At 55.1% G+C, this 24,333-nt stretch overlaps 5 protein-coding genes across 5 annotated transcripts; 1 reads left to right on the plus strand and 4 right to left on the minus strand.

Annotated features, from left to right (window-relative positions):
• Positions 1–2,329: 2,329 nt before the first annotated feature.
• On the minus strand, positions 2,330–3,747 carry F5Z01DRAFT_433226 (uncharacterized protein). The gene is made up of 3 exons (XM_046259701.1): positions 3,553–3,747; positions 2,985–3,495; positions 2,330–2,911 (listed from the first exon to the last, which is right to left on the minus strand). The coding sequence occupies exons 1-3, from the start codon at positions 3,623–3,625 to the stop codon at positions 2,566–2,568; spliced, it is 930 nt and encodes a 309-aa protein (XP_046113954.1). The 5' UTR covers positions 3,626–3,747; the 3' UTR covers positions 2,330–2,565.
• Positions 3,615–4,869, minus strand: F5Z01DRAFT_433234 (uncharacterized protein). The gene is made up of 4 exons (XM_046259702.1): positions 4,401–4,869; positions 4,022–4,275; positions 3,842–3,966; positions 3,615–3,788 (listed from the first exon to the last, which is right to left on the minus strand). The coding sequence occupies exons 1-4, from the start codon at positions 4,649–4,651 to the stop codon at positions 3,744–3,746; spliced, it is 675 nt and encodes a 224-aa protein (XP_046113955.1). The 5' UTR covers positions 4,652–4,869; the 3' UTR covers positions 3,615–3,743.
• A 9,055-nt stretch (positions 4,870–13,924) lies between these two features.
• On the plus strand, positions 13,925–14,434 carry F5Z01DRAFT_630528 (ER protein Pkr1-domain-containing protein; the record flags this gene model as incomplete). The annotated part of the gene is made up of 1 exon (XM_046261731.1): positions 13,925–14,434. One exon carries the CDS (start codon positions 13,925–13,927, stop codon positions 14,432–14,434), a length of 510 nt encoding a protein of 169 aa, XP_046113956.1.
• Positions 14,435–14,683: 249 nt separating this feature from the next.
• F5Z01DRAFT_684240 (major facilitator superfamily domain-containing protein) lies at positions 14,684–16,586 on the minus strand (the record flags this gene model as incomplete). The annotated part of the gene is made up of 5 exons (XM_046265917.1): positions 14,684–15,179; positions 15,236–15,920; positions 15,968–16,351; positions 16,405–16,430; positions 16,498–16,586. 5 exons carry the CDS (start codon positions 16,584–16,586, stop codon positions 14,684–14,686), a joined length of 1,680 nt encoding a protein of 559 aa, XP_046113957.1.
• Positions 16,587–17,201: 615 nt separating this feature from the next.
• On the minus strand, positions 17,202–23,378 carry F5Z01DRAFT_433306 (uncharacterized protein). Its single transcript, XM_046259703.1, has 2 exons — positions 17,550–23,378; positions 17,202–17,501 (listed from the first exon to the last, which is right to left on the minus strand). Exons 1-2 carry the CDS (start codon positions 23,058–23,060, stop codon positions 17,385–17,387), a joined length of 5,628 nt encoding a protein of 1,875 aa, XP_046113958.1. The 5' UTR covers positions 23,061–23,378; the 3' UTR covers positions 17,202–17,384.
• Positions 23,379–24,333: the final 955 nt, after the last annotated feature.

A 24,333-nucleotide genomic window follows, 5' to 3' on the forward strand; every position in this document is an offset into this window, starting at 1 on the left:
GAGGCGGCAATGATACTGCAATGCACGTTGCAGTGATGAGAATGGGACGGATAGGTTACTTTCCCGTTTTCGACTAGATTACGAAGGGCGGGCGACCTAAATAAACACAGTACGTAGCTGGCGTCTATTAAAGCTCTTCAATCGTTGTGCCTCATCTTGTCTTGCAGGCGGGAAGCATGGCAGGCTCCCAGGGTGCCAGACGCACGCCTGCACACACCACCTCCTCCATGTCCTCCACTCGCACAGCACAGCGCGCAGGCAAGGCGAAGCCCGGATCTCGCTGGCAGAGTAGCGAGCGACAGATTGAGCACAGACCATCGCGCCATCCCGCGCTCAACGACAGAGGTTTCGGGGCAATCGATCTACCCTGGTCCCTGTCAGCCTCTACCGCCTCTAGCCTAGTTCGCGCAAGACTTAGCCCCCATCTGAGCGAACCCAATTGAACTTGAAGCTTCAATAGTGGAACACGCCATGGGCCTTCTCGAGCACGGATTGGCTCGCTCGGGAGTTGTCCGCTCACACACACACCCTCCCTTGGACCTGTCAAAGTGCGGTACGATTTCTGGATGGTTGGATGGGGAAGAGCTTCTCCATCTCGTTTGCGACCTCAGCAAAGTACGTGACCACTTTACGGAGTATCCGCGCCACCAGTGATTACACTTGAACGACATCCCAATTATCTATGCCGAACCCTTTCAGAGTTCGCCCATCAGCGCTAGCGCAGTCAATGCCGCGACAGACAGGCGAACTTGGAGCCGTTCACCTGTCCGAGGGGCTAGCGCGAAAGGGTTGCTGAATGCCCATCGATCGCGATGCACCTCGGGGAAAACGACTGGTGTCGAAATTACCCGTACGGGAGGGCACCTTTGTTCGTTTGAGCCTTGCGCTTAATAAGGTGCGCCTGCAACCATAGCACGTGCTCTGTTCAGAACTTCAGTCTCTCGTGCTGCCAACTCATCCCCTCTCGTCTCCACATGCGGCGGCCGCTTGGCTTCACTGTGGCAATGGGACTAAATGCGCCAGCCCTTTGAAGAAACATAAATGCATGGTTTGGGGGCGGTTGGTTCCTGAACAAGGAGCCAAGTCAACGGTAGCTGAGGTATAGATCTGGCATAGCACCATCCGTAACAACAACCAACACATTGACGCACGCTGCCAGGCGAAAGGATTGACAGCTGACGACCCTGGTGCGCGTGCGCGCTGAAGCCTTACCGAATTGCCGCGAGGAGTGGGGGAAAGATGGTGCCAAGTACCCGCAGCATCATCTCGCTAACGGCTTCGTGACCGTATGTTCCCGAAGCAGAGGTGTGTGCAAAAGAGCAACAAATGTGCGACAGGCCCGTCCGGCTGTGCAATGATGCATCTCTGTCTCTGAGGAACATGGGCGGACCTATTCACCATGACCTGCTCGTCCGTGCTAAAAGTAGGCACGAATAAGTACGTACATGTAAGTCAATGCTGTGGCCGCGTGAGGCGGTCTCTGTATCCCACTGGCCAATAAGCGCGGCAGACGCCCCAGTGCCATTGACGTCACTGTCGCTTGATGCGAGCAGTCAATCACTTCAAATCCATTAGTCGACCTTTGCGCTTAACGCAGAGCTGCATTCATGTTATCAATAATATGCATGGGCAAGTCTAAGAATGGCATCCCATGGCGTCACCATAGAACAGACACTTGTCAGGGTGCAGTTCACCTTGTGCATTCCTGTTGTTTCTTGTGTTCATGGTCTGAAGACGGGGTATTTGACTATCTATCTAAGCGTGCTAATATATATAAAGTTGCGTTTAACAAATGTGTATGCGCTGGTGAACGAAGAAGAAGAAAAAAGCAAGCCCGATATCGAACGCCCGTGGTTCATGTTCCATCCCGTCATATCCTACTCATACAGAGTCCGGATTGCCTTGCGTCGCCGTCGTGGTCACATCGCGAGGACCTCGTAATCCACAATGTAAGCATGCTTCTCCAATTCCAAATAGCGCCCCCTCCACTCGGCAGGGACTCGCAAGCGCCATCCCATTTCCGTCCAAAACCCATGCCACAGAAAACGCCAGTCTCTCTCTTTTTTGATGAGACAAGGTCAGGCAAGATCTGACCGCCTTCTCCTCACAAAGGAGTCGATCAGATACACTGCCGTCGTGAAAGAAGAAATAGGTCATATACAGGACCGTCGAAAAAGAAGAAGAAGAACAAGCGCACTACCTCAAAGGGCGGGGCCTTGGACCGCAGCGGTCACCACTCAAATAAGATGAAAAAAAAAAGTCCCGTTGTGGCTTTCTTCCCGTGGGACTGACTCCCTGATCCGTTACACCCAACAGTGATAGGTGTGGACTCTAGAGGGGGAGGCTCATTAGCTCAGCCTTAGCAGCATCGTCAGACCCAGCGTCGCACAAGGCGACGGCTGGGCAACTGAAGCCAATGCAATGCGGGAGAGCGTGTGACTGTGGGTGCTGATGTGGGTGTTGGTTGCTTGTTTCTTGGCCCCCAAATGATTGATGACTGAGAACATGAACATCCGAGAATAGACGACGTGCGTCGCGCATCGAGCCGGTCAAGCCGCGCGCTCTTCACGAGTTTCTCCTCTGCTTGCACTTGTCATGCAGCATGTGCCCGTTACGTGCCGTCGTCCGAGTGAACTCGGCACCGCAGTTGGGGCACGATGCCTTGTTGGCTTGCCCCGACTTTTCACGCTGGTGTCGCAAAAGGTTGCTGAATGTGGAAAACTGACGCCCGTTGCAGCCATGGTCCCAGCATTTGGGCTTGGGCCTGCTCTGCACGACCCTGACGTGGCTACCCTCTGTCGAGGTGGCCGCCGTCGACGTGTGGCTCGCAGCGCCACCAGAAGTCATGACTGCCGGTACCTGATACACCATGCCACTCTCTTGTCCGATGGACAGTGACGAGGAACGGCTACTGTGGATGCCATGTCAGCTTACCGTCACATGCAGATTGTCGGCCAAGTGGCCTTGCGGGGCTCAAAACGTACCTGTAGCCTCCCGACGGTGGGTACGGGCTGGCCGAGTATTCAATGGGCACGCCGTAGCTCTGCGGTAACGAGTGCGCGTATGAAGTAGGGAACATTTGCGCCTGGCTGTGGTCTTGCAGTGGTGGGCTGTATGAAGGCATGTACGGTTGTGGCGCGATGGGCGCGGATTCGGATAGGATAGAAACTGGTGCCGTCGAGGCAGAGTAGCTGGGCATCTCCATGGCGTTGGTGACGTCTGGGATGGGTGACATGCTGGGGGACTCCATGTATGATGTCTGGCTGCTCACGCGGCGGAGCCGTGAGGCCAGTCGCGAGTCTCGCCGCGCGCGGTCTTGTTGGCGCTTGAGTTCGCGGTGCTGCGGGGTGAAGCTGTGGTGTCGCGGAGGGCTCGATGTCAACGAGCTGGTCACGCTGGGGGGAGTGAGGCTGGGGTCGGACCCGTGATGGTATGGTGCCGGAAACTCCTGAGCAATGACACCCTCTGGCGATGCGCTGGGCTCGAGGGGACCAGCTGAGGAGGCGCTGTAAGTTTCGAGGTCGTATGCTGATCGCGGTTGATTCCACTCACCAGGCCAAGTGAAGGGGGCAGGTCGAGGACCAAGACCCATGGCCGGGTCAAAGGGGAGGGCGACGGCGCTCATTGTTGTGGTGTTGTTGCGAGACGCAAGAGGTTAGGGAAGAGGATCTGGTACGAGGCCCCAATGGGGAACGACAGGATGCGGGAAGCAGCAGCAAAGCACACAGAGTATCTGATACGCTTCAGGTGCAGGGTCGAAGTAGGACGAGGTCGTCGACTCTTTCGACCTTTGTGATGGCGATGTGAGCGATGATCTCGACCAGAGTGGTACAAGATGTACAGTGTTGTTGCAAGGTAGTGGATGTTGATCAGATGTTGGAGAGGTCGGGTAAGGCGAAGTAAGGCGAGCAGGGCTGAGACTGAAGAGTGCCTGGCAGGTATAGGCGTCTTGGGCCTGAGATGAGGCTGGATGTATATATCAGTATCGCTTGGTGTTGAGTGAGGTTAGGTAGAGTCAGACGTTGGACAGATCGATCCAGGCTTGAGCCAAGTATCGGACGTATCGAGGGCTTATATGGATGCGGCACATCCAGTTCGAGGTGGAGTTGTTCATTAATTACAGCCAGCGAGCAGCCTTGATGGTTACTCGGGGGGGCATGACGACGGGGGCAGCCCACGATGAGCGGCTTGTGGCCATCCCCTGTCGGTACTTTGGTACTCGGGGTGGCCCCCCTGTGCGCTAGACGTGGCATGGGGGGCCAGGGGCCTGGGGGCCTTGCCAAGTGAGCTTGAAGCCTTGAACATGGGGCAACGCAGGACAAGCATGAGCAAGTGCAAAATGGCAGGGCAAAGTCGAAGGGGGGCGCAATCGAGCAGAAAACTCCACAGGCGGTACGTACCTTGTCTTGTTCTGCCCTGTCGCGGCAGCAGAAGTGCGCTGCATGAAAGAGGTTAGCGGGTGGGCTACCCGACATCTGGCTTGCTCCAGTCCAGGCTCCATTTCGCTTGGGCGTTCTCCGTAGTCCATACCCTCTGGCGATTTCCGGACGGACTGGCACTGGCCTAAAGTTCTCGACGTGTACCCAGATTTAGACAGTGAGAAACGGGAGGAGAAACTACAGGTACCCTCCAGTCTTCTCGCAGGCAGCATGGGTCGGCTCGACGGCGTGGTCTAGCAAAAGAGCCATGATCATCCGGTTTCCTTTGTTCGCAGCTCACAACATAGTGTATCTCCAGCTGCCGCACAACACCAATTCTTATTAGAAGAGGAGAAGATGAAGGTGAGCCTGAACGTGTCTGCGTGTCTGTGCGGGATTGAACTCTGGAGGGTGTGTGAATCAGCACTCTGCTGCTCAGACTGTAGGGGGCGTGGGCCTGCTTGTCCCGTAAGAAGTGGGTTTAGTTGTAAAGATTGTGGAGAGAAACGTGCTCCGGTCACTTCTCGCGAACCTTCACATCGTGCTCGCAAGTGCGTAACTTTTCTCCTCCTCATTCCCAGGGGTCGTACGAATTCCCCGAACAATCAAAATGGCTTGCCGCGCAGCAAATTGAAGGCCGAGAAACGCGTTCCTGCTGAGATGCTCTCATGGCCACCTTTGCCCAGGCCCCAAATGTTCGCACGTTTCGGCGCCCTAGGCCAGCAGAGCCAAGAAATGCAGGCCAACCGGGGTGGTTTGTGTGGATGAACGTGCCCCCTAAGCGGGCTCCAAGTTAATTACTGTATGTGCAAGTGCCTGGGCGGGCTCGTAAGCGGGAAAGGATACGTACATGTACCTTACTTGTCTGAATCCGTATCGTACGCTTGTTGATCGCTTACAGAAGCGCGCGCTCGGGGTCGGCAGCCAACACACACACACACAGACCTCGTCCTCACCCACTAGCAGCTTTCTTTGGCCTCTGCCACCATGACTTGTTATGGACCTGTCTGGCCAAGTCTGTCCCACACCACTCCATAGCCGGCTCTTGGTCCTCGACTCCCTTCCCTCTGCCGGTAGGGTATTAGAGGAAAACCGTCTAGATTCTAGACGACCATGCCTGTACTTTTGCAGAGGTCCGCAAATGATAGCATTCACCATGAGATTTCGGCGTATGCCGCCGTTGTATCACAGTGGATTCTTAGTTGTTTGAAGTGCGAGAGGCGGTCTAAGCAGCGACATGGACATGGACTGTCCGTGCCTTCACGGCGCCGGGGGGGCTTCCCAATGCCACGCTCACTTGGGTGTCTTCGCTGGCGCGCGTGCTGTTCTGCAGCGCGGCAGTGGTGAAAGGCGACAGGGGTCCTTCATTTGGCAGTCCGTATGTTACGCTGACAAGTGACAACTGACTTCATATCAGTGCCTGTGGAGTCATCTTCGCAATTTTAGGTGTTGTTACATTCCTATCTTCGACGTTCTAATCTTGGTGTGCGTGAGATGACGATAGCCGGCAATATGCTGGCTTTGGCTTGGCGTGGAGTTGTCGCGGCCAAACCTCGTCGAGGAGTTGTCCTGTCTTGTCTTGGCGAAGGGGGGCATCTGGCAGATGTTTTAATCGCATCGAGATGGGCTGGCCTGATCTGAATTGAGCTGGCTGCCAGCTGCTCTTGCCCTGTTTCGCCTTGCCTTGCCTTGCCTTGCCTGCCTTCTGCCTTCCCTCGCCTTGCCGCGCCTTGCTGGCCCATCCACTGTATGACTGAAACCCTTTTATGATAGCCCACCAATACATGTATGTACCAAGGCGGGCACCCCGATCCACTCATCTCAGGGAAGACTGGAGCCACAAAGCCCTGTTTTGAGGGTCTCAGGGTCCTGCCAGTGTTCTAGGAGGCACGTTTCCCGCGAACATGAAGATAATAGAAGCGCAAGCTGGCATGATCTAGCGAGGAAGACCGTCGTGCTTGGAAGTGAGTCCTGGACTCCAGCGTGCAAAGGGTGATGATACCACGAACCTAGACGAATTTCTCCGCGTGGTTTTAGACTACGCAACCCCGCGATATCCCGCATTTCCAGGATTTGTTACTCGTAGCATCCACTTTCTCCTGTCACTTACTGCTAAACGCGCCAACGTGGTGCCAGCGTCCAATTGGGAACCATTGACTGATCGCAAACGACACCCAAATCTGATTTCAAAACGCTATCATGCAGCACATAGTGTTGAAGGATTTGTTGCCAACATGAATATACCCGTCGAGCATATGGCTGGAGGATGAGGATCCCGGGGCGTGTCTGGCATGTGCAGCCAAGCAGCGGCTGCAGACGGGTGCTGGCGATCGCTGGGGTTATTGGGTGCCAGCCACGGCTTGTCTCGAGTCCAAAAGTTCTACACGGGAGTCCGTGGTGATGATTTGGCTGAAGGACTTCACCGGCGACAGCCGTGATCGACCTTATCTAGTCTAGTGAAGCTAGACATTAACGCCATCTGCACGATGTTCAACGACGTGCTGCCAGCCCCTGTTCTAGGAATGGTGGTGGTGCCTGGGATGGTGATGTTGTTCGGCATCTGCCAGTACAGTTAATTTAGACTTCTGGCTTAAATAAAGTCAATTAGGCCATGTAGTAGGTAGTAGGTGGCACGCTTTGCCCTAGAGAGCCAGACGAGAGCATTTAGCACATACACCTTGGTAGACAGAGATCTGTAAAGGAGGAGGTGTGCCGTGTTCGGGACCTTTTGTCTCTACTTGACTTACTGCATGATGGCAAATTTGGGGGACCCATCTTCAAAGTTCGAACCTCCGTAACGATCCATCCACGTGCATTCCAACGGGCGGCACCTCTTTTGGCGTGCAAGGCGTGTGTTAGCCGGAATGACCAAAGTAATGTTGTTTTGGTGCACAGCCGGGAGTCAGGACAGCCCTCCACGCTCTCGCAACGAATGTGGTCCTCGGGATTAGTTGCGACAAGCAATGAGCCAGGCAGAACAAATGGAATGCTGGCAAAAAGATGACAGGAACAGTCGGTTTGATGCCAGACGTACGTACGTACCTGGAGACCTGGCTTGGCGCCAATGGCGTCAGTGCGGCCAATGGGATGTGTCTCGCAGCGGCAGTGGACACACGCCCGATACCCCGGTCGGAGATCGACGGGGGCCAAGCGGGACTAGACGCAGCCAGTGGGCGTTGCATGGGTGATCAACAGCGGGTGCTGTAGCATTCATTCCCGGCCTATCAGAGTGTGATGTATCCGGCTGCCTAAAAGTCGCGAACAGGGGGGTGCAAGTAGAAGGTCCAGTCCTTGACAGCAACCGCCAGCAGTCATTATGATGAGTGAGTGATTGATGCTGTCCCTTTGTGATAATTACTATATACATCAGATTCGTTTGTCGTTTTCGCTGCATTGTCCATATGCCAGACTCCCAGGCCGTGGCGAAACCAGGCGAGCATGGGAGACTGGTTCGACATGTAGCGTGTCCATGGCAAGCAGTTATTGCTCACGGCGAGAGGCCCTGCTGTTGAAGTCGGTGTAATGCAAGGGCACGAGGCTGCTGATCTTTGCTGCTTTCACCAAAGTCTTTCGAGAGTTGCAGTGATTCGGGGTGCAATTCGTTTTGCCTCTGCGGTTGGCACAACCACATGGCAGCAAACCCTAATGACGTCGATCATGATGCCTTTGGGCACGATGGAGACGACTGGACATGGACACCGTAACTTGTAGGGTATTCCTGATCGTGCTGCACATGTCAGCAGTGGCCCCCTCGCACTAGCCCCACTGACATGGAATCGCAGCTTGTTAAGCCCCATGTCAGTCTGCCTCTCATTTGAATCTTTGAACATCTTGCTCACCGTCGCATCAAAGAGGACAGTTGAATAATGACCAAGGTGTCATCTTGCCTACCCAAGCACCCCTTTTTTTTCCTCGCGCAGACCAGCGTCGCACTCGGGCGGCCGATCGAATGTCTGTAACAACGGGCGTGCAGCGAAACAAGCGCGAGCCACGCAGGCAGCAAGCCGATCATTACCGCGTCCATTCAAACTACAGTAGCAATGCTCCATCATAATGTCTACACTGTAAGCCAGAAGATCGGGGACCCCAGCAGCCAGAGGGCATGGACACCAAGCACACCGCGTGGCTCATGAGTGGCCTGCCTTTGCCTAGCGCGCCACCCCCCGGACTCTGAATGATGAAGGCTTCTAGCGAATCGCCCAATCTGGCAATTCGACTATTAGCGCCTTTGGAGCGGGAACCGACGTCCCGCTTCAGCGGTCTGCTCTAATTACTCCGTAGAGTCTACTGCACTTGTACTGCAACAGTCGGGCCTTTGTTGCTTCAAGGGCTAAGTATAATCAACATCCATGCCATCAAGATGAACGGGGGCTGGTGTCAGCAATGGGGAATCGGTCTGATCGAGTTATTTCCTGATCATTGCCATGGACGAGTGCACTAATCACCCGGCACTTGGAAGATACATGTCCTGTACTACAACATTGCACAACTCTGGCCTTGAGTACCTGCAGCATCCATTATTCTTTATCAATCCTACTGCAACATACGTACGTATACTTAGTGTTAGCTGAGCACCACCTAACTTGCTGTTCTTACACTGCTTGGAACTTCGAACATTGAAGCTTTGCGAAACACAACTACATGATCTAGGTTGAGTGTCATGCAGAGCGGATCGCCCTGTGGCGTCAGGGCTAACTTAGGTCCAGCCTAGCGTAGCGTAGCCTTACCATTGGCGGGGTCGGGCAGGAAACGATCGCACCCGAAGCTCTGCCGTCTCGCGCGCGCGATAGCAACCTTACCGTGCCGTGTCTGTGGATCTGAATCTTCCGACTAACTTTAGTCTTTTAGAGACAAGCTGAAAAGCCCGAAACCTTTCTTTTTCGGCTTCCATAGGACGCCGGCACTTGGTAGGTAGGGCGTCGCGCCCGGTTCGGCCCCGAGGACCAAGTGCGAGCGTCCTCCCGAACACGGCCCCGAGAGCGCACTGCAGTACCGAGTGCAACGCGCGACACATGCATTGGAAACCTGCGATTTGTTAATACTTCACGATGTGTTGCCATCCAGGACGGCGATCCTGGAGATTGTGGTTCCCGGGCCGCGGCAGTTGACGCCAGATACACCATACACTTGAGCTCGTTCGGTATTTGGTTTGCAGTACCTTACGTAGTAGCAGTCGTGGCCTGGACACGCGATGCTGACTGCGTCCAAGTCTTTATCACGCTCCGCTTCTAATTATGGACAGAGAGCGCAGTTCTATTTCTGTGGAAGTAGCCGGATCGCCAGGACATGGTCGTCTATGCTGTGCTGTTGACATCAACGAGTGCCAGGATCGCAGGGTTGTATCTTGTTGATCGACATGTCCCACGTATTTTGAAACACGCCACATAGCCCGGCGGGCTGACCGTCGATTCCAAAATACACACATGAAATGCAGGCATCGCGGGTGGCTGAGATGGAGAGCCTGACAGCAGCTGGACGAACCAGGGTCGCCTTACTGCCCAGCTCACCTGGGCGCGCGAAATGAGGGGGCCTTCATTGCCGCCATATGCACATCATGCAACAAGTTCGTACTTGGTGGTGTGGCTGGCTCTGAGAGTCTCTGACCGGAGTTGAGTCCAGACGTCACAACAACCTCGATGCCTCGACAGCCGTTGTCGACCTTGAGATTCCCGTCTAGGATTGCGATCCTCTGACAGTAGCCGATGATGCCTGACCTGGCTGGTACAGAACTTCCAGTCCACGCCCTGTCCTGGTAACCATGGGGAAGAGGTGATGGGCGAGTTTCGGCGCCCATCTTGATTCTTGTTGAAGCTGTCAACCTGTCTGTACCTTAAATTACATATGCCTGTTCCTTGGAAGTCGGGGTCCCAAGCTGACAATTCGGCCCGTCACGGATCGGTTTTGACTCTTGGGGTCTTGACAGCATGCTAACTCTTGATCAGCCACTTGACAGCATCGACCACTGCATTGATCCATTGCCTCGCGAAACAATCGTGGAAATTGGCTCCAGCAAAGACCACTGCCACGCATACTGTTCCAATGTCACCAGGAATCCACCCCAGCGTTTCAATCCAGCTCGCTGACCTGGAGGCCTTGTTGGTCACAGGCGGGCGCCGCACGTGGGCTTGCTCTCACGAGTGGAGATGTTCGCCACTGTCCACCGACTCCAGTGTCGCATGATTGATCGTCACAATGGTTCAATGTTGCCTTCGGGTCGTCCGTCAACCCCCAGTCTGCCCCCCCGGCTGTCGCACGCGGTCCTGCCACAGACTCACAGACGTCATTTCTGCATGCAGACAACCAAAGTGAACCACATGAACTCGCTAGCGGTCCCTCTGGACGCATAGACGATCCCAATTCAGAAGATCTGTCAGTGACTGATCCCACATCTGTGTTTCAGAATCCTGGTGAGTTGGTGTGGTGGCCAATCTTCATGTTTCTTCGGGGACTACCATTCAGCTCTCGTCCACTGATACGTACTTCGCTCTGACCGCCGCCACGATTCAACATGAAGGCGGTGCGGTAGTCAAGGCTTATCCTGTTCACGATGAGTTCCGAATCCTTGCGGTATCTATATGCAAGAATATCCATACGGTCAGTGTCATGAAACGCCTCCCAGCGAGATGTTATTGTGTGAGTCGGTCCCTGGCGGAGTTCAACGCATGCATCAGATCCGCAGGAAACGGCTTGTTGTTGACCAAGACCTCGCCCTGACCTTGGCCTTGGCACACAGCTGACAATGCGTACGTGTTTTTATCCAGCTGCATCCCCGATGTGACTGCCGCAGGTCGGCGAGATGCCAGACCGTGGCGACCCCCACGGCCACGCTGTGTCCGAGCTCTCGAGGCTCGAGATGCACGATTGCACGTATGGTGCAGAGCGGCGACTTGATTTGTCGAGGAGTCACTTTGGGTTCGGACATGCTGAAGAAGTGAGGCCTTGCAGTCTCAGCACTGGCCAAGACGACGCTGAAGGATGCCGGGATCAGATTCGGCATTACGACTGCAGCACGTGCAGAAGCTTGCCTACTTGGACAATCCGTGAGCTAAATTCAATAGGCCGAGCAGAAGCATCGGGAGTTTTTCTGGCTCACGCGCATCAGCTGTGCGATCAACGTTTCCATGTGCGTGTGCTGTTATTGAGTGACACGGGGCTTCGCCGACCTCGTTCGGAGTACATGTAGGTAGACGGGCCATCTTCAGTGCCGTGTCGTTGACATGCATACTCTGCAAGTGCAACCAGGCCGGGCAGTCCCATTCTTGGAGATGGGGATCCGTGGCCGCAGATGCATTGAGCGAGCACTGACCAACCTCAAGACACGCCTCAACTGCCTAGGGCCGCATTCCCAGAGACTCCGAAATTTGGCTCCTTTATGCTGAGAAGCTCAGACCACGACCCTTTCTCGCTCTCAGACCCCCATCATGCACGGACGGCACAGCGAGGTGTCTACGTGCTCTTGGCCGTGCACCGTGCAAGACTCGTCGTCGCGTGCTGCGTAACGTAGTAGCAGCTAGTTCAGTGGCCCCCTGGTCCTGGCCCCTTGCTGTCTGCCTAGCGTGCGCGATAGCCGGGGCGACACTGACTAATTATCAGGCAGGCCGCAGGCAGCAGCGATGACCCAAGCCTTGCGCGCGCAGTCCTGGCTGATACTTCTTTGGTTAGGACTACTAATGACAAGGTCGGAGGCGGGGCTGGCTCCAGTCTCGTCTTCCTGATGACTTCCCGCGATGAAGCGTTATGCCTTCTCCTATGGTTCCGGGTAAGACACGAGGGGCTTCTCAGTTTTCTAGATTCGCAGAAAACCGAGTTGATGTTGCTCCTGCGTCAAGCCCGCCTGGGGAGACGTTAAAGTGCGAGAGAAGGACAAGAGAAGGTGCAGCTGTACTCGATGCTGTTCGCGGATGACTGAGCCATGCTTCAAGGCTTGAGAGCCTACTAGGTGGTTAGTTCTAGGCTTGTGAGAGTATCGACAAGCTTTTATCGCCATACGACTTTCTTTCCTTCGACAGCGCCTGCATTCCCTGCGAAGCACAGCGATTTGTCTGGCGAGTGTCACCACAGTGTCATGTGCCGAAAGAGCACGGCAGCGATATCATGAGGTGGCATCGTTCCGTGTATTTACACTAGATGTGACAGCAAGCTGATATGACACTTCTCCGTGTTTTTGAAATCTGGGATATCCACCTGCATGGAAAGCTCGGGACTTTCCGTCGTCAGTAGTGTCGACAGAAGGGAAACACATCTTCTTGATATTAATTGTTATCGTCTCATGCTTTGAATCAAAATACCGCAAGTTTTTCAGCCATATCGGTCCAGCCACGATCAAAGTGTACGTAACACTTGACGTTGGCTCATGCCCCCTTCAGTCGTAATGCAATGGAACAAGGCATGCTCAAGCAAAGAATCTTCCTCCTTGATCACAATCTCCTATTTCAGATTGTGACAGCTTGGATACTCGCTGTCAATCCGACAGAGAAGCCTCCCCTTGTCCCTGTTTACGACGGTCCTTTTCGAGTGACTGATCCAATGATGGCACTCATGAAGCCATGCGACCTATGGCACATGCAACTTACTGCTTCTCACGCTCTAATTCTTCCCCAGGGACCACAACGATGCCCCAAGAGACTTATTTGACCATTTACCGCAACACTGCTTTACTCCTCGATGCATCCTGTATTGATGTGGAGGCCGCCTGCTCAACGTGACCAGATACCTCTTCCTAGATATTGCCCGATCCGTAGCAACAAGTGACATTCCGAGCATGTATACAATTCTATGGCATTGTGTGACACGCCATAACAACGGACATAGTAAAGCCTCCTTTGTGTAAATCGGTATTCTCGTAACAACATGAATGGTAGACGCAAACACCCCTTACATTGCTCGATTTTGTCAGCTCTTTGCGAATCATCACAAGAGCACAGCTTGCCAACGACTGCACCTTTCAAGTAGTAGTCTCAAATTAATCAGCAAAATGTCAAGACAACTTGCAGAACACCAAAATCTTCCAAATTGTACATCTTAGACCATGGTGGGGGCCGGAATTGAAGTTTTCATGGCAGCAGTGAGCGTGTATAGGGTGCGTAGAAACCAACTAACTATACCTTGTGCACCTCAGGCTTCATTGTGTGGCCCCCCTCATCCACCTGTAGCTATCCCCACTTTCGCTAAGACTTGACCGGAAATGCTGAGCTTCACCACAGATCCAGCATCGTCCGGCGCGTCCGCTTCGGCCAGCCTGTCCTCCTAATCACGCCCACACAGTCATCGCGAGCAAAGAGACACGCTGTCGGCCTCCCACACGCGCAGCACACGTGTCCAGTCGTCAGTCATCATTAGGCACCAAGGGCGTGCATGCCTCGTCGATAAAGTCATCAGGAGGACCCCTTCTTGGCCCACCGCGCCCAACGAACCGCGACGACGACCATCACCGACTTTTTCCATCCCCGCAAGACACCACACAGCCCTCTACAATATCGAGACCTTGTCCCAAGACAAACAACAGAATGGCGAGCTTTGTCACCGACCTCTGGGAGTCCATCTTCACCCCAGGTCCCACGCCGACCCTACTGCGCGCGGCCAACGCCACCTTTCTCGCTCTGCAGCTCACCCTCGCCGGCCTGCTCTTTGCCACCCACTCGATTCACTGCGTCATTCTCTCGATCATCTGCGCAGGTCTCTGGTGGAGCGTCAACTGGTTTGCCGCCGAACTCGCCATCGTCCAACGGGAGCAGGCGGCCAAGGACAAGGCCGAGGAGGACAAGAGGAGGAGGAGGGACGACGGGAGCGATACGGAAGTGGAGGAGGGGAGCAAGCCCATTCCCGAGAAGGATACAGAGGGCGTGAGTGCCTCGAAGGAGGTCGAGATGCAGCCGGCGACACAGGGTCTCTCGCAGAGGAAGGGTCTTGAGGTGGAATCGGCGAAGGAGAAGGATTCGCAGGTCTCGCAGTCGAGCGTGAGTACGGAGGATGAGTGGGAAAAGGTCTCTGAGGGTAGCGAGGAGAAGGACCAGTAGCTCATGCGGACTGGGATGAGGGTTATGACAGTGTCCAATATTTGAACTGCACAAGCCTGACGATCGATCATTTCGTACCACTGAGGCGTAACACAAGAGTCTGAAGGTTGCATATGCAACCATCAGCATCCCCAGCGGCATTTGTGCATGATTCACGACAGTGCGCACATGGATAGCTTCGATGACTGGTTAACTCCTTGTTTCCGCGTATCCCATTATAGATCCCAAAACGCCAAATCTCAAGAACATCTACAGATATCTCAACTTCCTGGTAGCCCAAGCCGCGTAGACCGTGCTCATTGCGCCAATGAACAGGCTGATTGCGATGGCATTTGGCCCATCTCTAGTGGGTTCCGACGCGTCCTCGGGAGCAGACGTGTCGCCGCTACCAGCACCAGCACTCACGCCTCCGTGGCCCACGCCCACGTCGAGGCTCTTGCCAGGCTCGAGGATGGCAAAAATAATCATGTTGATAAAGGTGCCAACAAACTGAGGCAAGGTGGTGAATATGTTGAGGATGCCAAAGTAGATCCCCGACAACTCACCCGATGCCTTGACCTCGGGTGCGTGCATGGGATCCTCCGCTGACAGCATCTCAATGTCGTCCTCGTCCTCTCCGTCAATGTTGTCGTCATTGTGGGATACACGGCGATACTGAGGTGGCGTGGAAGCGCCATCTGTGCTCATGCGGTTGACCTCGACCCCCAGCAGGGCCACAGGCGCCCACATAGCAATCGTCCACGGCCTGGATGGAAGTTTAGCATCGGCACGCGGCAGGGCAGAGAGGGTGAGTTGACTTACAGCCCACAGAGACAGACGAGTAATGTAGCAAAGCGATAGCTCGTCGCAAACGGCGCCAGGGACATGGCCGCAGAGAACACCAGATGCCCAAAGATCCATGTCGTCAAGATGTTGGGCCTGTACTTGCCCAGCCTCGCGACGAACCCAGACATGGACTGTGGCATCCACGGCGTCGCACTCTTCCTGTCCGGCGACTCCACCAGCAGCGGCAAGACGAATGCCGACGTGAACGTAATCATCGACGTGATGACCATTGACGTGCTCCCGATGCGACCCATGTCGCCGAGCATGTCGCCGGATGCAACCGCGTCCTTGGGCACGTCGTAGCGAAAGTACGTCTCGCCAATCCAGGTCGTCCCGTAGAACATGTAAGGGAACCAGCCCAGCCACGACCAGAACTGCGCCCTGCAGATGGCCTGGACGCGAGGCGGCATATTCAGAATGGTGGACCAGATCTGTCGGAATATCTGAAAGTGCCCCTTGACATCGCTGGGCGGCGCCGCCACGAGCACGCGCTCCGTGACAGCCCAGCACGTGATGCCGTTGGTGACCACCATGAAGACCATGGCGATAATCGTGAGCTGCTTGAACTGCGTGTCGCCCATCCACTCGCCAAAGATACCGACGAGATCGGCAGCGCCGAGGCCGTATCCAACGACATGGCCTACCGACGACATCCTACTGACTGCCTCCTGTTAGCACCGCAACACCTGACTGAGGGTCATTGCTTACACCAGGCGGCTCCTGTCTGCTGTTTGTCCACTGTCAACGTATCAACGATGAGGCTCCTCGAGCAGCTCATCACAGCGTTGATCGCAAAGTCCACCGCGTAGATGGCCAGCACGGCCAGCGCAATCGTCGGTCCTTTAGCCTTCTCTTCGTCTGCCTGCACCAGGCCCACAATCTCCTTTGTGAAACCCAGCACAAACAGACACACCGCGACCATGGCGGTGCTGAGCAGCATGAGTGGTCGTCGCCGGCCGTATTTCGAGGTAGAGGCGTCGGCGAGCGCGCCCACAACAGGCTGCACAATGAGCCCAGAGAGAGGGCCGGCGATCCACACGAGAGATGTGTTTGACTTTGTGAGGCCGAGGTCGAGGAGGTAGGGCGTGCAGTCTATGGTCACTGTTTAGCATAGCAGCATGTTGTCGCAGTCGACGGTACCGTACAGGTCATCTCGATACCCCACGTGAACCTGCATTGCTCTCGTTAGCCATCGCAGCCGTCGCATGGTGATTGATTGTGTGTGTGAGAGTACCCACGTTATCCCAATAGCACCAAACGTGAGCAGCGCCATCTGCGCCGTCTCTGAGCCTCCCCTCACACCCGGTGTTCCCGTCCACGTCGCCATTGCGCGGGCGTCAGAGTCTCTGCGTGGCGAGGTAGCGCATGGCTTGTCTTCGGGAGACCGCTTGTGCCTTGGCAGTATGCGCAATTCAAGAGAAATGGCGATTCTCGGCGAGTACAGCGGTGCGTAATGATCGCGTATGTAGCAATGATGCCAAGGTGGAACTTGGAAGTGTGTAAATCGACTAGAGATGCTAATGCGCCAGAGGTCTTGGCTAAAGTAATCCTAGTCTAGACTATTAATGGGTCTGTCTCGATTGGGGAACGTGGGGTAAGGTAAGCGACTACAAGCACAACCATTAGGCCAGCACCGTTCATAATCGAGATTCATTGTTACTGTAGCATGGACTGGTATCTTATTTCGGAAAATCAGGTTCATCAGCTTCCGTCGCGCCATCCCTGCATCTCCTGTACCGACCATGGAGTACTGTACCATGCATCGCCTGTCGAACGCCCCGGCGTCCAAGCCTTCTTTGTCCGTGCAATGACGGCGACTGGACCTCGTGCGTCCCCCTTTGATACCTGATGCCAGTGTGTACAACTGCTGCCTCGTGAAGGGGGCATCCGCTCGCTCCGCAACGCCTGACGAAGAAAATTGAGAAGAAAATTCGGGAGGAAAACAGCATCAAAGAGGCTTGAATATGTCTGAAGAACCGCAAAAGCTGTTGTCGTGAGTTTGTGTGACGCTGTACATCGCTGCGTGAGAGAATATGGTGATGAACCACCCGTCCTGAGGTGGGTTTCTTTTGCTGCAATTGGTATCGTGGACATGCTGCGCTCGCTGTTCGTGAAGTATGTGCATTCATGAGTCTGCCAACTTGGCAAAGTGCTTGGACCAGATCCAGCCGACCTGTTCACTGGCATCGTCCTGGTTCTTGGCAAGCCAGAGCTCACCCTTTTCGGCAATCACGTCGAAAATCTGGAAATGTCAGCCATGCCATCAAAAGATGCCCCGGAAGCAACTCACCTCGCCTGCCTGGTATATTAAATAGGGATAGCCGGCTTCGTGCTTTGTCGTCGCAATGTTGAACTCAAATAGGGATGCGGCGAGCCATAGTACGTTATACCCATCATGAGCCGTACCGCGATCCATAGATGATGCTCTCGACGACGATGGCTTGTTTTCCTCCGGCCCGTCAGGAAGAGGCAAGGCCGAGTGGAAGAGCCCAGAGAATCGGCGACCTTCTTGCGGCATTGTGGACGAGTTGTACGTGGCACTCGAGTCGCGGCGATACTGCGATTGCGACTCCATGCTCTGCCGAGGAATCGCACCCGAGTCGAAGCTGCGTCCGGTGCTGGGTCGTGTCGAGGTCCCGCCGAGAACGGATCGCGAGCTGCCAGATACTTCCGGTGTGACGGCAGCCGACGAGCCAGCCGTGGCCGGAGGGAATCCGGCGTAGTAGTCCCGGTAATTGTACTGGTAGGGGCTTGCGACGTTCTTGGGTGCGACCGGAGATATCGAAGACGTACTGCTTTCGCGCTTCATAAAGTCAGGCGTCGGGAGCGAAGGGGCCGAGTCTGTGGTTGTGGACAGGCCCCGGCTTCGCATCGTATCAACATCCGACGGCCTGGGCGACCTTGTCTTCCGCGACAACGCATCGTCTGTGCTTGCAAACGTCGACATGGATGGTCTGCTCCATGTGGTTGGGTTGAGGATGCCAATGCTGGCTAGCTGCTCCTCCACATAAGGGAATTCTCGTTGGAACGTGTTAACAATTCCGTCCAGGTCGGGCATGTCCTCATTGTCCTTGAGCACTGCCTTCATCTTTTCCTTCCAAATGCGAAACCACTTGGTCTGTATGTCCACAAACCGTACCAGACACAGATTCCCAATCTCCACTGTACTCCGGGACAGCGCCGGCAGCTCTTTCTTGAGAGTATCATTGAGAGCTTCATATTCTTCCACCAGATCTTTCAACTTTGAATCTGGGCTTTTGCCGGCGCGCTTCAGTTGCTCATTCCGTTCGTAGTCGAGGCGTCGCTTCTGCCGCTTCTTCATGGCAAGCGAGGGGTTGCCGTAGGCCTTGATGACTAGTTCGAAAGGCTCGATCACTTGCTTGCGAACTTGTGCCAGGTGCTCCTCGAGTGCTATCTTTTCAATATCACGTATCGAAATGTTGAATTGCACCCATTTGCTCTCCAGCTCAGGATGCCCGCCCGGTTGAATCCTCATGACAAGCTCAACGGAAGAGAGATACTGCAGGAACTCCCTCACGTAGGTAGAAATCTGGCGAGTGTAGAATTCGACGTCTCTGAGGACCACCTGCAGGCGCAAGTAGTCATCGCCAAATTTCTCATGAAGCTTGGCATATTCGGGATCCTCGGGTATTCTCGCGCCCGGGGCTTGTAGCTTGTCCACGCGTTTTCCAAATGCCCGTGCGAAGCCGCTCTTGCCGTCGGACTCCTTGCGCTTCCTCCCAACGATCTGGCCAACCAGCTCGAAATTCTTCTTGGTCTTGTTGATCTCAATGATGGCGTTTTCAATAATGTCTTTCGCTGCCACCAGTTCTTTTCGATCGGGATGGTCCTGCGGGGTGTGTTGCAGGATCGTTATGATCAGGTTTGGATACTTGGTGATACGCTGCATGGGCTTGATCAACAGCGAATCCAGGTCCCACGCCGCTGTCAAGTCCTTGGCGACCTCATTACACTCGTTGAGCCAGACCTTGACGGTTGGGTCCTGCTGGATCTGTATGAGACGTTTAGCAGCCTGATCACTGCTTCGCAGGAAGCCCTCATGGGCTGTCTTCATCTGCTCAATATTGTTCTTGAACAGGGGCCCGAGGAGCACAGTACGATCCTGTGCATCGCTGGTCTCAGCCTTGCTTGAACTCTCGTTCCCGTCATCTCGCGACGATGATGATCGCCCAGACTTCATGACGTAGACATTGGCAGCCGCGTCTTTGACCTGTGCCAAGAAATGCGTGTGGAACGAAATGATCTCGTCGGTGTTTCGGAAGATCTGCTTGACAGTCTTGTCGTCAAGCTTGGGACATGCTTCGGCTGTTCCTTTGTAGATCTCCTCCACGATGTTCATATCGCGCACAAAGACCGCCTCAGTGTCCACAAGTTCCTTGATAACGTTGCGGCGCTGGACAAGTCGATGCCGCTCCTTTTCTGGCAACTCGTCGCCATTTGCTACAACGACCTTTGTCGCTGCACTGTCGTATGAGGGGGCGCCAAAGTACTGGTCCGGTGTGCCAACGGAGTTGGTGTCAATCGTGCGTGGCGTTTCAAGCTGTGACATGAATTCTTCGCTTCCATGGCCTGAGGCCAGTCTTGTGCTCCCGTACTGTGATTGATCATCATAGCCGCTGGACCGACTGGACATCAGAAGGGAGCCTGAGGCAGGGGTGGGAACAGGTGGCGGCTCATGTTCAGGCAAGCCGATATTGGGTGCGCTGCGCGCCGGATTTTCTGAAAGATACGGTATCGTAAAGTCGTCACCAACATCAACGTTTGGCAACTGCTGGGTGCTAGATCTCTGGGGCTCGATCGACGTGTGAGACTGTTGCGCATGGGGCGAATCGTGTTCTGATCCGCGCGTTCCAGGGTCGCTGCCGCGGCCTATGACTTGTGACCCGAAGATGGTAACGTGCCCATACGTCGGTGACTCTTCTGGATCGTCCAGGTTGGGTGATTGATCAAAACTCGACGGGTACGGGCTGTCTACAGTAAGATCTGTCCATTGCGAATGCTGGCTGATGCGGTTGGACCATGATGGGGGAACCAAGAGGGTCGTGGGCTCGGTCACGTTGGGCTCGTACCCAACATCACCAGCGTCTGAAGTGGCGCAAGACGACAGGATCTGCGATGAACGATGATCGTCACACTGCGACTCCGATTGACAGTCGTCTAGGGGAAGGTGGTCATCAGCGTCCTCAGTGCATGTGTCCGTAGCGTTGTCATAACCATACGCTGAATTGCGCGCAGGGTCCGCTGTGTCGTCGAGGTCTGTGTGGCAGTCCGAATCGTCTTGCATGTCGAGCCGAGGGAAAGGTATAGTCTCGCTATCAGCTGCATGCTGAGGTGGCAGTATTGTGACAGTTGTGCTAAACGAGCTTGCCATTGGTGGTGGCTGTTCGCGATCCATCCTAAACCTTTCCTCGTACGCGGCCACTGGTGACATGCTGTTCTCATCGTCATAGCCTGCTGAGACCGTTGAGACCCGAGAAACCTGGACAGGCTCGTGGCTGTCGCTGTCGACGGATGGGGAATGAAGATCGTCTTCGAACGGGGAGTAGTACTCGGAACGCGAACGAACAGGCGCCAGCTGCTGGGGGCTTGGTGGTTTGATTGTAAAAGGCACTGTGTCGGATTGTGGTGTAGCAGGCCTAGAAGGTTCGTCTTGTGGTTCAACGTCGAATTCGGTAGTCTCTGTGGTTGCCGATACAGCTGAAAGCGGTGGCTCGTCTCTATCAGTTTGCGGGCTGAAGGCGGGAAAGCTACCGGGCACGTCCATTGGGGGCGTTTCGAGAACTGGGTATCTGTGAGGCGCAGCAGACGACTCCTCTGGCTGAATCGTTTCCTCAGAAGGAGCGGCCATTGTCTCAGGACGGGCGAAATCCACATCTACCGGCGACTCGGTAAGAATCACCGCATCCAACGCAGCCTGGACGTGCGGCCGGTGCTCGACTGGCGTATCATCACTTGGTGATTCAGGTTCAGCAGTCGACGTCTCGCGTGCTAACGGAGAAGGGGCTGCTGATGAAGACTGGGTTGCTGCTTGCGCTTGTGTGGCCGCCTCGAGCTCCCGCCGCCTCCTATCCGCCGCCCGTTTACGACTTTCGAGAGCTTGGCTCTCGCGCACAGACTTACTGTACGCGAGACGTATGTGCTCTCGTCGTTGTTCGAAGTCTATTGGTCCTATCGACACCTTTCGGCGGCGGCTTTCTGGCTCCTGTGCCGCTCTCGACGAAGCTCTTGACGTCGCAACTGTCGTCCGCGGCGGTCTATCTATCGCTTTCGACCGTGAGCTTGCTGTGGTCGCCATGGACACTGGCTGTCTAGGTCTCGAGCTTCGTAACGGTGGTGACAGTTTCGGTGGTGGGGCAGCAATATACGCCTGCAGTCGTGTATTGCTGTTGGGCGTTGGCAACCCGGGCGGTGCCCTCCTCCTCCCGCTACCAGCCGGTTGAGTGGGCGTTTTCGCTCGCGAGGTCGGTGCCTTAGATCGTGCCGTCGGAGTGGTTGCCCTTGAAGCCCTTCCATTCGCATACGGTCGTCTGCTCGTGGCAGGGGAGTTGGATCTGGTGGAGTCTGCACTAGAAGAGTCCCCCGGTGTACTTAGTTGCCTTACAGACAAGGGAAGTCTCGAAGTTGTATTCTGAGTTTGCGATGTAGAGGTTGGTATTCGGGTGGCGCCTTTTCTCGAAGGAAGCTGCGGAGCTTTCTGCGACGCGACATCGCTGAGGGACCGCCCGTGGCTCTTCGGCGCTGGTGGTTGAGACGCTTCGTGGTGGCGTATGCCCTCAACTGGGCTTATCTGTTCGTACCAGGCGTCTGCGGATGGCAGTTCGACATACGGATCTGACAAGCTTCGTTGATGGGACCACGAGCCGCGTGTGTCAGGGCCAGAGCCACGTCGGGGACGAATACTCTCAATGCCAAACCCTAGTGCCGATGTATCGTATTGGTCCGGGAGAATCTCGCCAAATAGCAGGCCCTGAGGCGGTAATGTAGTGGGTGTCAAAGCCGGAGGTGGCTGCGTCGGATGCGATGGCGTCTGAGGAGATCGTTGAACCATTGCCGGCGAAGCGTTTGAGTTGGCGCCATTGCCGGAAGCTCGAGGCTTGGCCACGCGGCTGGCAAATGATTGAGCATTGCTGGAGATATGATCTTCCGCGAGATACTTAGGTCGTTGACTTCGCGCTTTCGAATCGCTCGAGTTTGGCTCTGATCCTCCGCTTCGTACGCTCGCATATGAGTTGGCACCCTCACCACCTTTCCACGTCGTCTGCACCCGTGGCCCTGACGCATTGTCGGTGCGAGTCCCGGGGGTACGAGGGATCGAAGAGCCATTTCCACTCTGATCGAATCGCTTCTTGAGGTCCTTGACGCTCGGCTTGCCGTTAGGGTTAGGGCGGACTTTGGCAGTCGTTGTCGCTGCCACTGGATTTGACGCTGATCGAGCATTGTTTGGCCTGGGCAGACTTCGATTCGGGGAGACGACTGGATGCCTCGGGGTCGTTCCGTCGCCATTCGAGCGCAACGACGGACGCGGAACGGAAGACGAGGCCATTTGGTCGTTGAAGTAGCGGTCGTCCGGGTCTATAGCACTGGACGCATGATGGTCATGAGTGTCTGTCGAGGCGAAGTTGTCGTCGTGTGCGTATCCCGAGCGGGAGCTCGGATCGTGATCGAATGTCAGGTCGGGGTGAAAATGCTGGAATCGGTGCTGATGGCGGAGGTCGAGATCTTGGCGGGCCTCATCGTAGTCGTGGTCCCTATGATCCATGTCGCTGCCAGTGCTGTCCATGGTAGGCTGCTGGGTGGCGCCCTACCAGGATCTTCACGATTGACTGGGCTCCAGCTCACTCTGGGGGACAACGTATCAAGCATTCATTCGACCGCAACAGCAGGCCCAGCTCGACAGGGCGGCAGAACGCATCGATGCGCTGTCGACGATGTCGAGAAATGATTGGAGACGCAGGTCCAGGATCCCAAACTCACAAACGGGAGACCCAGAGACTGGAGCGTCAGGTCGTTGTTTCGCTCAGTCGAGGCAGCGTGGAGGGAATGGCGTGTAGAGGAGGGTCGTGATTGGCGAAGCGTGGCTGAGAACACTGCAGGAGCGGTCATTGCACTAGCCACCCGCGGACGAGTCCCGCTGCGAGCCTCCCACAGCCCGCTGTAAGCTTCTTGCTTACAGGTCATCCTTGGCGGACGGGCGGGCACTGGGTCAACTTTCCCCTTGCGCTAGCGACGCTACCTATTTTAACCATTCTTGTCCTCAAACGCGACATACGTATTTGAATCTACATGTACGAGATCCGAGGCGCAAATGGCTGGAGTACGGCAGGATGCTACGTATCGCAACTAGTAAACTCTAATGAAGACTCGTCTACCGATAGGCTCCGACAATTGGTCAGTAGAGCTTGGAGCGGGACGTTGAGGCCTGTCCCTCAGGGCCATGAGCCAACCACCGTCTTCCGAATCTGTCATAATGTCGCGTTTGTCACATCAAAGCCAGAGTCCGGAGATATTTACCCTCATGGAGTGGTGCGATCACTCGCTTGCTGCTAGCCTCCGTAATTAACATGTTTCTCTTGCTTTTCCAGCTGGCATGAAACGTCATGTAAGGGACAAGCTGCAGCGGGATGGTGCAGCGCGCACTGCCGACGCGACACACTGGGGTTGTCAAAAGGAAAACAATTGCCCCTTGAATCCTGAAGCGAAGGAAGCAACAATCACAGTGATTGCTGACCGGAGGTGTCTTCATTAATATCTGCCTTGTTTATGGCCCAGGCGCGCACACTGCGCCCGCAACCCACCCAGGTGAAGTGACCCTCACTTCATGATCCTGGCAAGGATGGCCTCGAGACCTCGACTGCGATCACCCTAGTTCAACAAAGGGCATTCGTAGACCATGGCCCATTGGGCGGATTTGAGTTCTATGTGGGCGGGGATGGGTGCCGCGTTTGTTGGCCCTGATCCTACGGAGGACGGCGTCAAAAGTTTTTGGTCGCCAAGACGCTAGAAGATCAGGGATTAGCTAGACCCATGGAATTTTTGCACCACATTGAGTGTAA

Source organism: Emericellopsis atlantica, assembly GCF_019669845.1.
Source record: "Emericellopsis atlantica unplaced genomic scaffold F5Z01scaffold_44, whole genome shotgun sequence".
Taxonomy (NCBI): domain Eukaryota; kingdom Fungi; phylum Ascomycota; class Sordariomycetes; order Hypocreales; family Bionectriaceae; genus Emericellopsis; species Emericellopsis atlantica.

Bases quoted from the DNA above. Each gene is read 5' to 3' on its own strand.
- F5Z01DRAFT_433234 (XM_046259702.1), bottom strand. From the start codon at position 4,651: ATGCTGCCTGCGAGAAGACTGGAGGGTACCTGTAGTTTCTCCTCCCGT. The intron at 3,967-4,021 runs GTCTGACTCTAC...ATATACATCCAG, and splicing joins CCTGGATCGATCTGTCCAAC to CCTCATCTCAGGCCCAAGAC. The intron at 3,789-3,841 runs GTACATCTTGTA...GCCATCACAAAG, and splicing joins CACTACCTTGCAACAACACT to GTCGAAAGAGTCGACGACCT.
- F5Z01DRAFT_433306 (XM_046259703.1), bottom strand. From the start codon at position 23,060: ATGGACAGCACTGGCAGCGACATGGATCATAGGGACCACGACTACGAT. The intron at 17,502-17,549 runs GTGAGTTGCTTC...TGACATTTCCAG, and splicing joins TAATATACCAGGCAGGCGAG to ATTTTCGACGTGATTGCCGA.
- F5Z01DRAFT_433226 (XM_046259701.1), bottom strand. From the start codon at position 3,625: ATGAGCGCCGTCGCCCTCCCCTTTGACCCGGCCATGGGTCTTGGTCCT. The intron at 3,496-3,552 runs GTGAGTGGAATC...GCGCCTCCTCAG, and splicing joins TGCCCCCTTCACTTGGCCTG to CTGGTCCCCTCGAGCCCAGC. The intron at 2,912-2,984 runs GTACGTTTTGAG...TGGCATCCACAG, and splicing joins CCACCGTCGGGAGGCTACAG to TAGCCGTTCCTCGTCACTGT.